We start from the raw sequence: 13,066 nt of genomic DNA, 5'->3' as shown, positions 1-13,066 counted from the left end.
GGTGAGAGGTAGTTGGCCTACCAGGCATTTGTTTGGGAAAGGAGACAGCACCATGGCTGTGATATTACAGTAGCCCATAACATTGAAGAAACTCAACCTGTTTTAGCTTAACAAAGAAAAAGCTGAGAGGAGACTTGCTCATGGTTTACAGATACAGACAGAGGGAAGTGACATTTTGATAATGGAGGGCTGTTCAAGAGCCAATGGCTGGACATTGAAGTTAAAAAGAAGCAAGGCGGACAATTTTAACTGTGAGCAAAATTACCCATTGGAACAGCTTAGCAGAAGCATTCTCCATTATTGGCAATTTGTAAGTAAGGCTGGATGCTTTTCTAGAAGACATGCTATAGGTTCAACAGAAATAAATTCAGGGAGATCCTCTGACATGGATTTATATATGAGCTCAGACTAGCTGATCACAGTGCTCACTTCTGCCCTTGTAATTTATCCTCTGCTGTCATTCAACAGGCTGCAACTTTCTATTTTCAGGCAGGCCGGGAGAAGAATCCTAGAGAAGGTGCTTCTGGGAAGGGGCCCGGGGGGGGGGGGGGGGGGGGGACTTCTTATGATATATGATGCTGTTTTGTTAATCCTTGGAACACCAGTGTGGATCCCAATAGGAGGGCTAACCTTTCTGGCAGGGTCATTTTAGAACAGAGAAAAGTGATTGTGCCTTCTTTTTTTTAACAGCATATATTATGAAAATACTGCTAGTGCCTTTTATCTCCCAATAATGTTGTCCATGGCCTTCAATTAATGCATGTGAAAAACAGTGGGGTCTTCCCCAGTGTTAATGCATGATGCACAAAATAAAACTAGCTTGCACTGAAACAGTGGAAAAGGGGTAAGGTTTGGAGTTCACCCTCAGAGTTACTTGGATATGTCACAGTGTGTGTGTCCACACGAGACACTTACTGCACAATAGCTTGTTACTACTGCACAGTAGCATTGCGGGGCATGAACTGTGACATGGTGCTACTGCACAGTAGTAATGAGCTACTGCGCAGTCAGCATCACCACAAAGCCATGCGGGGAGACCACTGCGCAATAGCTCTGGTTACTGCATGGTCATTTAGTACTTGGGTATGCAAGTAGTAAATGACTGCACAGTAAGTGCGTAGTCAGTGTCTCATATAGATACAACCAGTGTCACAAACACAGTGTTGTTTTATACCCTGTATTTTCTAGTGCTGTTGCTGTTTGAAAGGTCCAGTAGCACCTCTGACTGGATTTAATCATCTATGGCAGCAGTTCCCAAATTCAGACACATTGCATGCCACCAATTTAAAACAATACACCCTTAAGTGCCACCAGCAAAGTTTTCAGTTCAAACTTAAGTACCACCAGCAAATTTTTGTCATATAAAATAATTATTATAAATCTGTACCACTGACAGGTTGTCTGTGTACCACATATTGCATACCACAGATTGGGAACCACTGATCTGTGGGATGGTTTCTGTTGAAAAGGTGAAACCATCCTGTGGAAAATCTTAAATATCTTAACTAGAAAATATTTTGACTTTGTTCTAGTCTACCCTGCACTACAGTTCTGCCTGCAAAACTGAGGCTGTGCTACCACTTGACACTCAATAGAAGACACACACAAGCACTTTCTGGGCCTTTTGTCAGCTGCCACAGTCCCTTCAACAGCAGTAGCAGGTGTCTTTCCCGGAAGCTGCCTGTGCCCTGGTACCACAGCTGCTGAATGGAGCCATGCAGAGCTGCCATTAAAGGGCATGCACTCTAATGGCTTGGCTGTGGTGGCTGCTACCTGGCAGCAGAGCAGCATAAGTATGAACATGGCCTATATACTCTTCCTCATCCTCAGAGTGGGACTTCTGCTGGTAATTAGGATTTGTATTTATGACTATTATATTCCTGCTTATTTTTCCCCGTTTAAGTGCATGGTATGAAAGATCAAGCTTCAGCAGGGTTTCCATTCATTTTACTGGAAGATATGAGTATTTGATGAGTGCAGGATCAAGTCTTTGAAGCCATGTCATTTGTGATGGCATCTCTAGCATAAGCAACGAAGAGGTCAAACCCAAAAGTGTGTGCATCTACAATCAGGAAACCACAGCAGGAACTCTGACTGCCAGAACAAGCTTTTGCAGTGCCTGTCCTCGTCACTGGCATAGTGTCTCCACATAGCAGTTTTAGGGCAACAGGGTTGGGGGGTGGGGGTCAGCCTAAATGCTTTTATTGTTATACCAAAGTGTACTGGTAGACTCCTATTTCACCTGTAGTTCCCCACTGAAAGCAGGGACTTTTAAATGTGAGGCATTGCAAGGATGAAGTTGGAAGACTAACCAACCCAACCTAGTTGCAATACTTGTCACTTTCCATCTTTGCTGGGAGTAATCATTGCAGATCACACCAGTTCAGCTTGACCTTGTCTAAACAGAGCTCTTGTCTCAGGTGCTATAACCAACTGATAGAACTAATGCTTGTAAAAGACCTGTAGCATGTGGAAGTACAGTGCTGCACATGCATAGCAAGCTCAGGATCCTCCAACCAATGGTTTTTGCAACATCCTTTTACCCAGTGTGGATGGGAGCCTATGTAGTTTCTCAATTTGAAATAAGGCGTTCAAAAAAAGTTGAAAGATTTTGTTTTCATGTAGAGAAGCATATAGTTAGAAGGAACCTCAAGGGCTGCCCCCTGCATATAAGCAGGGTTTATGTTTTAATGATCACAATTGATGACGACAAAGAGAAACATGATATACAAGTAGAACTGAATCCAACAGATTTTTTTCCCAGTTTTTTCTGCCCCGAGACCCTGAGTCTTAAAACAACACTTTTGACACCTAATGAGTCATTAAGGTTGTCAAAGGATGTCTATTTCAGTAAGATTGGCTTCAGGTAAAAAATACTTCTATTGTATTCAGAGTCATTAATCTAGTGAAAGAAGTCAGACTTCTACCATAAAAAAAGACATGGGTCTTAAGATTGAAAGGGAGATTATCCTCTTGACCTAGATGAGTTGTTAAAATGTAAGACACCACCACTCTTCAAATTTTGTTTTAAAAAATCAGACTCTGTAAATGGAAAGTGACTTTGAAAACACTGGTATCAAATTAAGAACATATCTTAAAATTCACTTCCATGGGCATGACAGTTTCTTAGTTATAAAAGTTGGACTGTTACTAAAATAGAGGCAAAAGATCACAGTAGTCTTAGAAATTGCATTGCTTTGGCTATCAAAATGAGTGTGTGATGTAGTCTAATTAGCTCTTCTCTCTCAAAAATCAGAAGAATGATCTTTGAAGAGCTCACTGTGCAACTTTGATGTTCATATCTGTGTGATCCATTCCATTGGGCGTAGGTGTAAGTCACCGTTTTGAACGCTCAGAAATTGATGCAATGGGAAAAACAAACCTATCGTACATTAAACCTAAATTAGCTTGTGCTCTCAAAGCTTTCAGGAATGCATACAGAGAGCTCTTGCAGTTCTGTTCATGCAGAGAAGGGGAGGGGGGAAGTAATTACCTTTCATCTTGATGCAAAACTCCCCCAATAGGCTTTCCAGTTCTGCTTCAATGGTACACATGTTCTGTGTTGGAAAACAGAAGATTGACATCAGACCAACCCCCACTTCTGACTTTTAAAGGAGTATTTGGAAACTGTTGGCTAGGTAAAAATAAGTATTTTCAAATTATAATCAATATGTCAAGTGTGCCCTGGGTTAGACAGGTACAGCTCACTAGATTTCAGGTCAGCAAGCTTTGCTTTACTTCACAGCTGAATATAGCCAAACATTCTTTTTTTTTTGCACTGGGAGAAGGGTATAAACTGGTTACTTTTCTTCTTCTCTCTTGCTCCATCAAGGACATGTACCAAAGTGACTCTTAACTTGTTTCTTATATTTCAAAATATATGGAATACAGCATGAAAATGGCTGTATGGAGAGATGGGCACCGTGGACACTACCAAATGCTTTTTCTATATCAGAGGAGATTGCAATGGCCTACAAGCTTTTATGGCTGCAATGCTACTAAAAACTTTTCCATATCACCCTCCTGTTAATGAAATACATTTGACCATAATGAATAAGACCAGAAAAGATATATGGCTTTACATTAATGGGTTTCCAGCTAGTGGGGACTGAAATGTACTGTTCGATTACTGAAAGCTATTAAGATGGGAACAACTCAGTTGGAATACAGGTACATTCAGGATAGATTTAGGCTTTTTTTCTGCCCAGTGGCCCCAGTGTACATGTTTAGATAGTGATATTGGTATTGGTATGCTGCAACATAGATGTCATTTAGAGCACTGTGACTACTTCATTCATTCTGATCTACAGTGTAAAGCACGTATTTACAGTTCTCCAAATGTCCCAGAGAATTGGACGGGCCTGTTTTTCATTTGCTTCTGTTCAGTCACATTTTATAAAACAGAAAGTAAATTATCGGACTTATAGACACCGCTTGGAAGTCCTTATTCAGGCAAAATTCCCATAGAAAGCAATGACAATGCACCTGAGGGAATTCTGTGTAGGCCTGGCTAAACAGGTTAGCACCTACCTCTGTGTACTCCTTGTAACTTCTGTTGATTTCAGACAGACTCTCTCGAGCTGCTTTGCTGGCAGGAGACATTGCAAATGCTTGCTTCATTTTGTTGGCACCATCACAGAGTCGTCTTTGGATGCAATAGGCTTCATACAGCTCATCCACCTGGTAAGGAAAATGAACGCGCTTTAAACAAAACAAAAAGGGCCGGGGGGGTGGTATCCAAAGAAACCATCAAATCATTTATTTTATTAACGGAAGCTGAAATGAAGATGACTCATACATTTTATCCCAGAAACACTAATGGGGTAAACAGTTCTATTTTGTGTGTGTGTGTGTGTGTGTGTGTGTGTGTGTGTGTGTGTGTGTGTGTGTGTGTGTGTGTGTGTGTGTGTGTATATATAGTATGATAATGAAGTTTCCTCTAAAATCTTATTATGGAAACAACAGAGACATTTAGCAGTTCTTACCTTAGTTTTTCACACCTCTAGCCACTGTTTCTTGGTTTGTCTGGGATTCATAGTATTCTCTAAAGCTCTTTCAAAGTAAATATAAAGCTTTCAAAAGATCTTGGCTTTGACAGCCCTGGATGACTAATGTCATATGCTTATTCTCAAAAACAGGTGTAGTGCAATACTGTCAGTACAGTCTTCCCCACAATGGACTGCTAGACTGCAGTGAAGGAGCTCTAGTTAAGAGTTATGTCCCTGTTTCTAAATGGAGGTGTGACCCAAATGACATCTTCCATGATGTGAACACTAAGATGTGAACTAGGAGCATTATACCGTATAACATTGCTTCCAGTGTCATTTGTATGAGTGGTTCTCAGTACTGATCAGTCACCTTCTAAAAATCACATCCCTTCAGTGTCACAGATAAGTAAATCACTGATTGCTTTTGGAAATCACTAATTGCTTTTGGAAATCTTGGTCCAAGTCACTGTCACTGCCATTGCTGGTTAGACTTGGACTATAACCTAGATGAAAAAAGCTCTGTATCCTAATTGTAATTATTTGTGTTTATTCTGCACTCCAATTTATTTGATCTTTTACAACCTTGTACTGTAAGCACACATTTATTATCGCACTGCTGTTTTCTGGGACCTTGCAGTAATGCAACTTCCCCTTGTGCGTGTTCAAGCAGCCTCCTAATCTGGTGGTCATTTCGTTTTAAGAGCTGCAGATTTAACTTCAGCAGAAGAAAATGAAAGAGTGCTGTCACATTTCCTGTTGACGCAGGACAACGTTCAGTTTTTACCTAGACCAGAGGTTCTCACCTGGGGCATCGTTGCATCCATACCCTTTCAGGGATGCTATGGTGCAGGGGCTTCCCATGCAGCGGCCAGGTGGAACTGCCTTGCATGCCCCATACACAGCCAGATGGGGGAGCACTTGCTCCTGCTGCATCCCTATGCAGTGTCTCTTGGCAAGTGGAACTGTCCCATGCCTCTCTGTTTCTGGGATGAGCATTGAGGGTAGGGGCAGACCCAGACGGCTGTGGCAAAAGCAGGCATTCCTGCTGCAGTTTATCCAGTCTGGCTTTGCACAAGGCAAACGGGGCAGTTCCACCACCACCAGGGCTGTGGCAACAGCAACACCCCAGTTGAGAAGAACTGAAGCAAAATGAGGCAGTACAACTGTGGTTCTCACCCAGGGTGTCTCCAAATGAAAAAAAATAAAGTTATAGAGGGGTGCCCTAAATCTGAAAAGGTTGAGAACCACTGACCTAGGTTAACATGCTTTTGTTTTATCCTTTACTATGTAGTGACTTAAATGCTGATTGATCAGGAGTGGATTTTTCAGCAAAAGTGATCTCAATTAAAATGTGCATTAGCCTGGCTTCATGTACTGACCGTGTCACTGTAGTATGTGTCTACAGTAGCAATCTGCCTGACTCAAAATCACAGATCTGAAAAGCCCCAAATTCAGGCATGTCCAGCTTTATCTCTCATGTAAATATTGTGGCTTGTTTATAGGGAAACTAGGAATGATCCCACCTGATACCACCATGGCAGCTTCAGAAATTTTTTGTAAGGCTGCTTAGCATTCATAATGGCTATTGTAGTTTATCTGAAGAACCGCCGATTAATAGAGGAGACAGTCTCCAAGTGGACTATTTCAACAAAGATTGATGGAAGCAAAAGTAACCTTATTAGCACTTGAGAATTACAAAACAAACCTTTCTGACAATCAAGTCCCCTACACTTAATCTTTTCAGCTAACAGCCCTCCAGTATCCATTCTGAAGAGCTGCTATAAATGTCGCTTGCTATTTGCTTCTCCAGTCAGGGTGAGGCATAGGTGGATCTGCATGTGTGAGTATGGTTAAGACCAATATTTCTGCTACTGCAAAATCTGCCATCTGTACTTCCTGTTTTCTGTGCTTTATTTCCTGTACAAAATGATAACTCAGTAATAGGGTGTTGCTGTTAACAGAAGACACCACACTTTGTCCTTGGGGTGAAAGATTTTGTTGTGTCTAGCTATTTTGAAACAGAAGAGTTTGATGTTATAAACGTGTCTTTTACAATGTTGTATTTAGTTGTCACTGTCTGTTATGGAGCAGTAAACCAACAGAAGAGAAGGCTGAGAGGGGACCTGGTGGCCATCTACAAACTTACCAGGGGGGACCAGCGGGGAATGGGAGAGTCCCTGTTCACCTGAGCACCTCCCGGAGTAACAAGGAATAACGGCCATAAATTGTTTTGAGAGTAGGTTCAGGCTGGACATTAGAAGGCACTACCTTCACTGTCAGGGCGGCTAGGATCTGGAACCAACTTCCAAGGGAAGTGGTGCTGGCTCCTACCTTGGGGGTCTTTAAGAGAAGGCTTGACGATTACCTATCTGGGGTCATATGAGCCCAGTATTCTCTCCTGCCTGGGCAGGGGGTCAGACTAGATGATCTACTTAGGTCCCTTCCAACCCTACTTCTATGAATCTATGAATCTATGAACACTGGGCAAGTAAACTGTTCCTCTTATGTTTAATGCCTCTTTTTATTCCTATTATAAATACAAAAATTGCTAGCTCTGAACAGGATGGAGTGGGATGGACTTGAATAGAAAATGTGCTTCAGTCTGTAATTTGGGCATGCAGGTTACCAGCAAGGAAATGCTTGGTTTTGTGGGGAGAGATTCAGTCTATTTCCTGACTATTTTTTTCACAGTGTAGGATGAGAACTATCAAATGAAAGTGTTCGAAATACCTTGTAATACTTGAGTGTAAGCAGCATATGTGTTTTTTAGATAAGTCTGAATAGAAATTTATCCATCATATGAATTAATTAATTTGTCAAATTGGGGGGAAATATAACTGATAGCTGTCAGACTTTGTAGGTAAAAGTTAACAACTTAACTGTGCAAGTGTCCCTTTATCTATACCATAGAAATTAATGTTTTAAGATCTTGGTTTTCCATCATGGGCCTGACTTTGTATTCCTGGACAGCCGTTGTCGGTTGCATGTTTGCTGTGCATGTAGAACTGGTAGATTGCAGAGATTTTTATAGCTTTTTAAAACTTCTTCTTTCCCTCTGACTCCTGTCACTGCAGAACTTAAACTGTGTTTAGGAGAAGCTTAGGCAAGGAAGTCCCTCTGGAGTAGAAAGACTAATAGTAGCCAAAGGTTTCTTAACAACATTAAAAGCAGATAGATGCAAAGGAAAGATGATAGGACTGTTTATTACCTGACTAATGTGGAACTCCAGTCTTCTCATATATCTTTCAATTGCTTTGATTTGCTGAAAAAAAAAATTAGATGAGTCATCTGATTGCATTTTATATCTTTTTCATTTTTCCCTAAAATGCAAAGCTCCTTTATATTTCAGAAAGATGTTTGCCCATAAATGAAAAGTGAGATGCTTCATCTTATTGTCATTATATTTTTACTCAAAAGTAGGGATAATTTTACCCCCCCAAAATTTAAAAACCCATTCTCATCTTTTTCAGATTTTTTTCTGATTTACCAATCAACTGGAAATGGATTTTTGTGTGTGTGTGAGAAATGTGTTGTTCCCTCTTTTAGGTTATATTTAAAATTTTTCATTTTTTTCTGTAAAAAATTGGGGTTTTACCATAATATTTTTTGAAACACTGACCATTGTTGGCTTTAATTCTTTCATGGAAAATCCCAAATATTTTCAGAAGAGTATTGGGAGAAAAATAACATTGTGTCAAAGTTTTTGTGGCACTTGAAGGAACTGTATTTTGTATTTGATCATGCCTGTACAGAACAGAGACACTCTGAGGATTCAGTGTACCATTGTGTCATAGGGCACACCTATTCTGAAGTGTTCTATTAATTATTTTGGCTCTTTCTTGAATAGAGAGACCGTGTCAGATAGCCTTTCCAGACTCTAGATCTGGCTTGATGGCCAGGGTTGAGGCAGAGTGAGGTTGTTTGCTCTGACCTCCTACACAGGTCTTGGGTGTAATGTGGGGGTTCTATGTAATCTGATAAAGAAGCTTATTGACGTTACTAGGACTTGTTGACTGACCCCTCAGGGTTTGATCCCCTCCCACTGAAGCCATGACAAGCTGCCCTGGCCTGCTGACCTGCAAGTATCCGGAAAAAGAAAGGCTGATTGCAAGCAGCCTGCATGGATTTAGGAAAAACAAATAGTGTCAATCAAACCCGATCTTCTTTGATAAAGTAACTACTTGGGTGGATGAAGGGAATGCTGTGGATATAGTAGTGTATCTGGACTTCAGCAATGCTTTTGACAAAGTCCTACACAATGTTCTCATAAACAAATTGGAGAAATGTGAGCTGGATAAAGCTACAAGGTAGATAGATAACTGGCTTGATAGCTGCAAGCAAAGGGTAATTATTAACAGGTCCATATCAAAATGGCAGGAGATTTCAAATGAAGTCCCCAGGGGTCTGCCCTGGCCCCAGTGCTGTTCAATGTGTTTATTAATTATATGAATGCTAGCATAGAAAGTTTCTTGAGCAAGTTTGTAGATGACATGAAACTAGGAAGGATTGTGAATACGTTGGAGGATGTGAGCACAGTTCAGAAGGATCTTGACAGGTTGGAAAGCTGAGCTAGTAATAATGGGATGAAGTTCAATGTGGACAATTGCAAAGTGCTACACCTCATGAGGAATAATCAAAAGTAGGGCTGTGCGAAGCTTTGGTCGTCGATTCGATTCAGAGGAGATTTAGCCTGATTCGGCAGCTTAATCTCCAAATGTGAATCGAGTCAGGAGACCCATTAATCTCTCCAAATCAAATCAGAACCCTCCAAATCAATTTGGAGAGATTGAACGATTCAGCTATAGACACAGCTTTATACATTTTTTTCTATGTACCTCGAGGTACCAGGCACAGTTCGTGAATGCTGATATGTTAGGGTGGATGAAGCATCCCACAGGAGTGCCGGGACAGTAGTAGAAGTAGTTCTGGTCCACTTCTGGGTCCACTGCAGAGCGCGCAGGGAACCTCCTGGCTCAGCGACTGGTGCCTCCTGAGTCTGGGGGGGCACTCAGGGTCCCCTTGTGGCTGATTGCCGAGCTGGGGGGGCAGGGGACCCTCCCGCACTCCCATGAGATGCTCCATCCACCCCACCATCTTAGAGTACATGAGCTGCACCTGGAACCTTGAGGTATGCAGAAAAACGTATAAAGCCATGTCTATGGCCAAATCACTGATTCGCTGAATCAGAATCAATCTTCAGATTCAGCCCAACTGAATCAGGACAGTGACCCAAATCAGCAAATCGAACCACTGTCCCCCAAATCAGGCCATATCTGAATCGAATACTGCCCACTTCGCACCCCTAATCAAAAGCATAAATACAAAATGAGAGACATCTGGCTGGGCTGGGGCACACACTTGCATGCACATGGGCACTCAGCCCCCAACCCCAGCCTTGGATTAACTCCCAGAGGCTCTGAGATCTACCAGTGGAACGAGATCCACTGGTTGGTGACCACTGTCCTAGAGGCACCGGATATTGGCTGGGGATTTTGACTGGGGTGTGCCAGTGCTAGAACCAAAGCTGGAGGTTCCTTGCTAGAGGGTCTTGCCCTTCTGCTCAGGGTCAGATTGATCAGCACGGATACCGGTTTTCTCTGATTAAAAAAAAACCCCCAATTTTCAGATTTAAAAAAGTAACCCAAAATCCACATTTTTCTATGATCAGAATGAAGCACCACTAATAGCTAGATAGATATAGCGCTGTTTCATTTTAATCATGGGAAAATGTGGATTTTGGGTTACTTTTTTTAACCTGAAAATTGGTGATTTTTTTATCAGAGAAAACTAGGATCCCTGCTGATCATCATATTTAGGGGCAGGAAGGAATTTTACCCCATGGTTAGATTGGTATGGAATGTGGGGGGTTTTGCTTTCCTCTGTAATGGGGCACCTGGTCCTCTACCTGGGACCTCTTGAGCATACAGTGACAACATTTTATAGAAGCAGGACACTGGCGGCCGTGGTTCCCCTGCTTTACCTGTGGCAGGTTAGGGCATTAGGTCTATGTTGTGTCAGGGCTGACACAACATAGGGGTAGTCTGAGTTAGAGCTTAGATCATGGTTGTATGGCATGGTTTGGATAGGGATGATCTTGCCTCAGGCAGGGGGTTGGACAAGATGACTTCTGGAGGTCCCTTCCCTTCCAGCCCTGCTTCTCAATGACCCTGTGACCTCTTCTCCCCCTCAGAACTTTGATCAATTAAGGATTCAAGCCGGCTGCATCCATATTAGAGTACATAGCTTTTTTAAATGTAATGTTTTCATTGTGGCACCAATGCTCAGGATGGTAACATACCTTATCTAGATCATACAGCACTCCCTGCAATAAAGAAAATTGAGATAATTAACTTCAGCATCACATTATTGAATACTGTTCTGTCACAAGGTTTTAGACCAGCTATATTTCACTAGCTGGATTTCAGAACATGAGCGCAGATGGGAGCTCACTATTAGGAGCACACAGAACTGTATGAAAGGCCAGCTTTTCTCTATCCCCCTTCCCTGCCTCTTTGATACCTGGAAAAGGTTATCCTTCATCTGCATGATTAGTAAATAACACCTAATTTTTCTGAATTGTGGGATAACACATACCAGGCGGGAGTTTCTTTTCATGTCTTTTAACTGAGTAGTCAACTTATCCAGCTCTGTCTGGTGAACTTCCAGATACTCACTGTAAATACAAACCAGAAAGAGAATCATGAACTCTAGTGCATTCCAGTAGAGAGTAACTGCTGACCTCTGAAAGAGGAAGATTTGTGCAACAAATGATTGTTCTTGATATCAGCTGGTTTAACACATTTATAAGCAGGAAAACACATTCATATGGTCTTGAATATAAGAATGTATCTCCCTAGTACTTCAAATGTGCAACCCCGAGTCCCCATACCATATAACCAGACAATAGGAGCTACTGTTGGATAACAGGTTAATTTTTTCAAATGCACTGAACTGCTGGCTTTTGAATGAACTAATCTGCCATTTAGTTTGTGGGCTGCCTCTAATCACTGCTTTTGTACTGCAAAGGTATTGCTGTCTTCTGTGAGGCTCTCTTGTGTTACAGCATGGTACCCATGAGGCAAATGCAGAACAAAAAATGTAAGAAGAAATCCTAGCCGTGTTAGAGTGGCAGTTTTGCCACTGACTTTACTGGAGTCAGGATTTTACTACAGGTGTTCTTGTTTTCCATATGAGAGTGGGTTTAATGCTCCAGAGCAGAAGCAAGTAGTTTGATTTACTTGCGTATGACTGAGGGTCTCTGCTCCCAAGATGCACTTTTTAAAATCCACTAAAAGTAGTAAAGAGAGTGTCAGCATCCACAGTAATAAAAGCTCTTACTCCAGTCCATTCTTTAAGGCCCTGTAGACCTCTTCCATCCTTTTTGGCTGCGGCTCTTTGGGCATGGTGCTGTTCTTATGTCCCAAGTTATGCATTTTCTTCACCTTTGCTTGGGGCTTCTTGAGCCCAGAGGAATTTTCGATAAAGGAATTACATCTGCAAAATGAACATAAAAAAAACCCAAAACAATAAAACAGCCAGCTGTAAGTTGGGATGTTCTCAAAGGACTGTAATATCCTAAGAGAATTGTTCTGACATTCTTCTGGCTGAAAGCAATCTGCTTATATGTCTGCCTGTTGGAGGACTGTGCTTTTTTACAGATTAATAGGTCTGAGCAGTTCTGTATACAGGCTATCAGTGTTTGATGTGCCAGTTGCTGAGACATGAATAAACACTCCCTTAAGCCTGAGGCTGGCCTCTGTCAGACACCTCTGTGCATCTTATACCATGCCTTTCTCGTCTGACACTGCCCAGGAAAACAGCAAAAGACCAGGTGATGGGAACAAGGTCATTTTTAGTTATATAAAACTATGCTCTCCAGAATACTAAATGACATTGTTTTACAGTATGTGTTTATATAGTGTCTGGTACAGTGGTACTCTGATCCCAGTCCCAACATCCAGAAACGAATGTATTGCAAATAATAATTTTGCTTTGTTTGTATAAAAAAAATTTTCTCCCTCAGATAAAGGTTTGAATGAAGAAAACTGCCCCAGAATTGTTGTTCCCTGGTTGATTGA

The 13,066-nt window shown here is 41.6% G+C and overlaps 1 protein-coding gene across 1 annotated transcript in view; it reads right to left on the bottom strand.

Annotated features, from left to right (window-relative positions):
- Positions 1–13,066, bottom strand: part of RIPOR2 (RHO family interacting cell polarization regulator 2) — a 91,038-nt gene that overhangs the window by 33,005 nt on the left and 44,967 nt on the right. The window contains exons 3-8 of the mRNA XM_019490631.2: positions 12,327–12,482; positions 11,583–11,661; positions 11,287–11,310; positions 8,197–8,250; positions 4,531–4,680; positions 3,494–3,557 (exon numbers count right to left, since the gene is read on the bottom strand). Of these exons, the coding sequence (XP_019346176.1) occupies positions 3,494–3,557; positions 4,531–4,680; positions 8,197–8,250; positions 11,287–11,310; positions 11,583–11,661; positions 12,327–12,482 (527 nt within the window). The remainder of the gene's footprint in view (positions 1–3,493; positions 3,558–4,530; positions 4,681–8,196; positions 8,251–11,286; positions 11,311–11,582; positions 11,662–12,326; positions 12,483–13,066) is intronic.

The sequence above is a fragment of the Alligator mississippiensis genome, chromosome 3, assembly GCF_030867095.1.
Source record: "Alligator mississippiensis isolate rAllMis1 chromosome 3, rAllMis1, whole genome shotgun sequence".
NCBI classification, from domain to species: domain Eukaryota; kingdom Metazoa; phylum Chordata; order Crocodylia; family Alligatoridae; genus Alligator; species Alligator mississippiensis.
The sequence above is the reverse complement of the archived record's forward strand: the minus strand, read 5'-3'. Positions and strand labels throughout refer to the sequence as shown.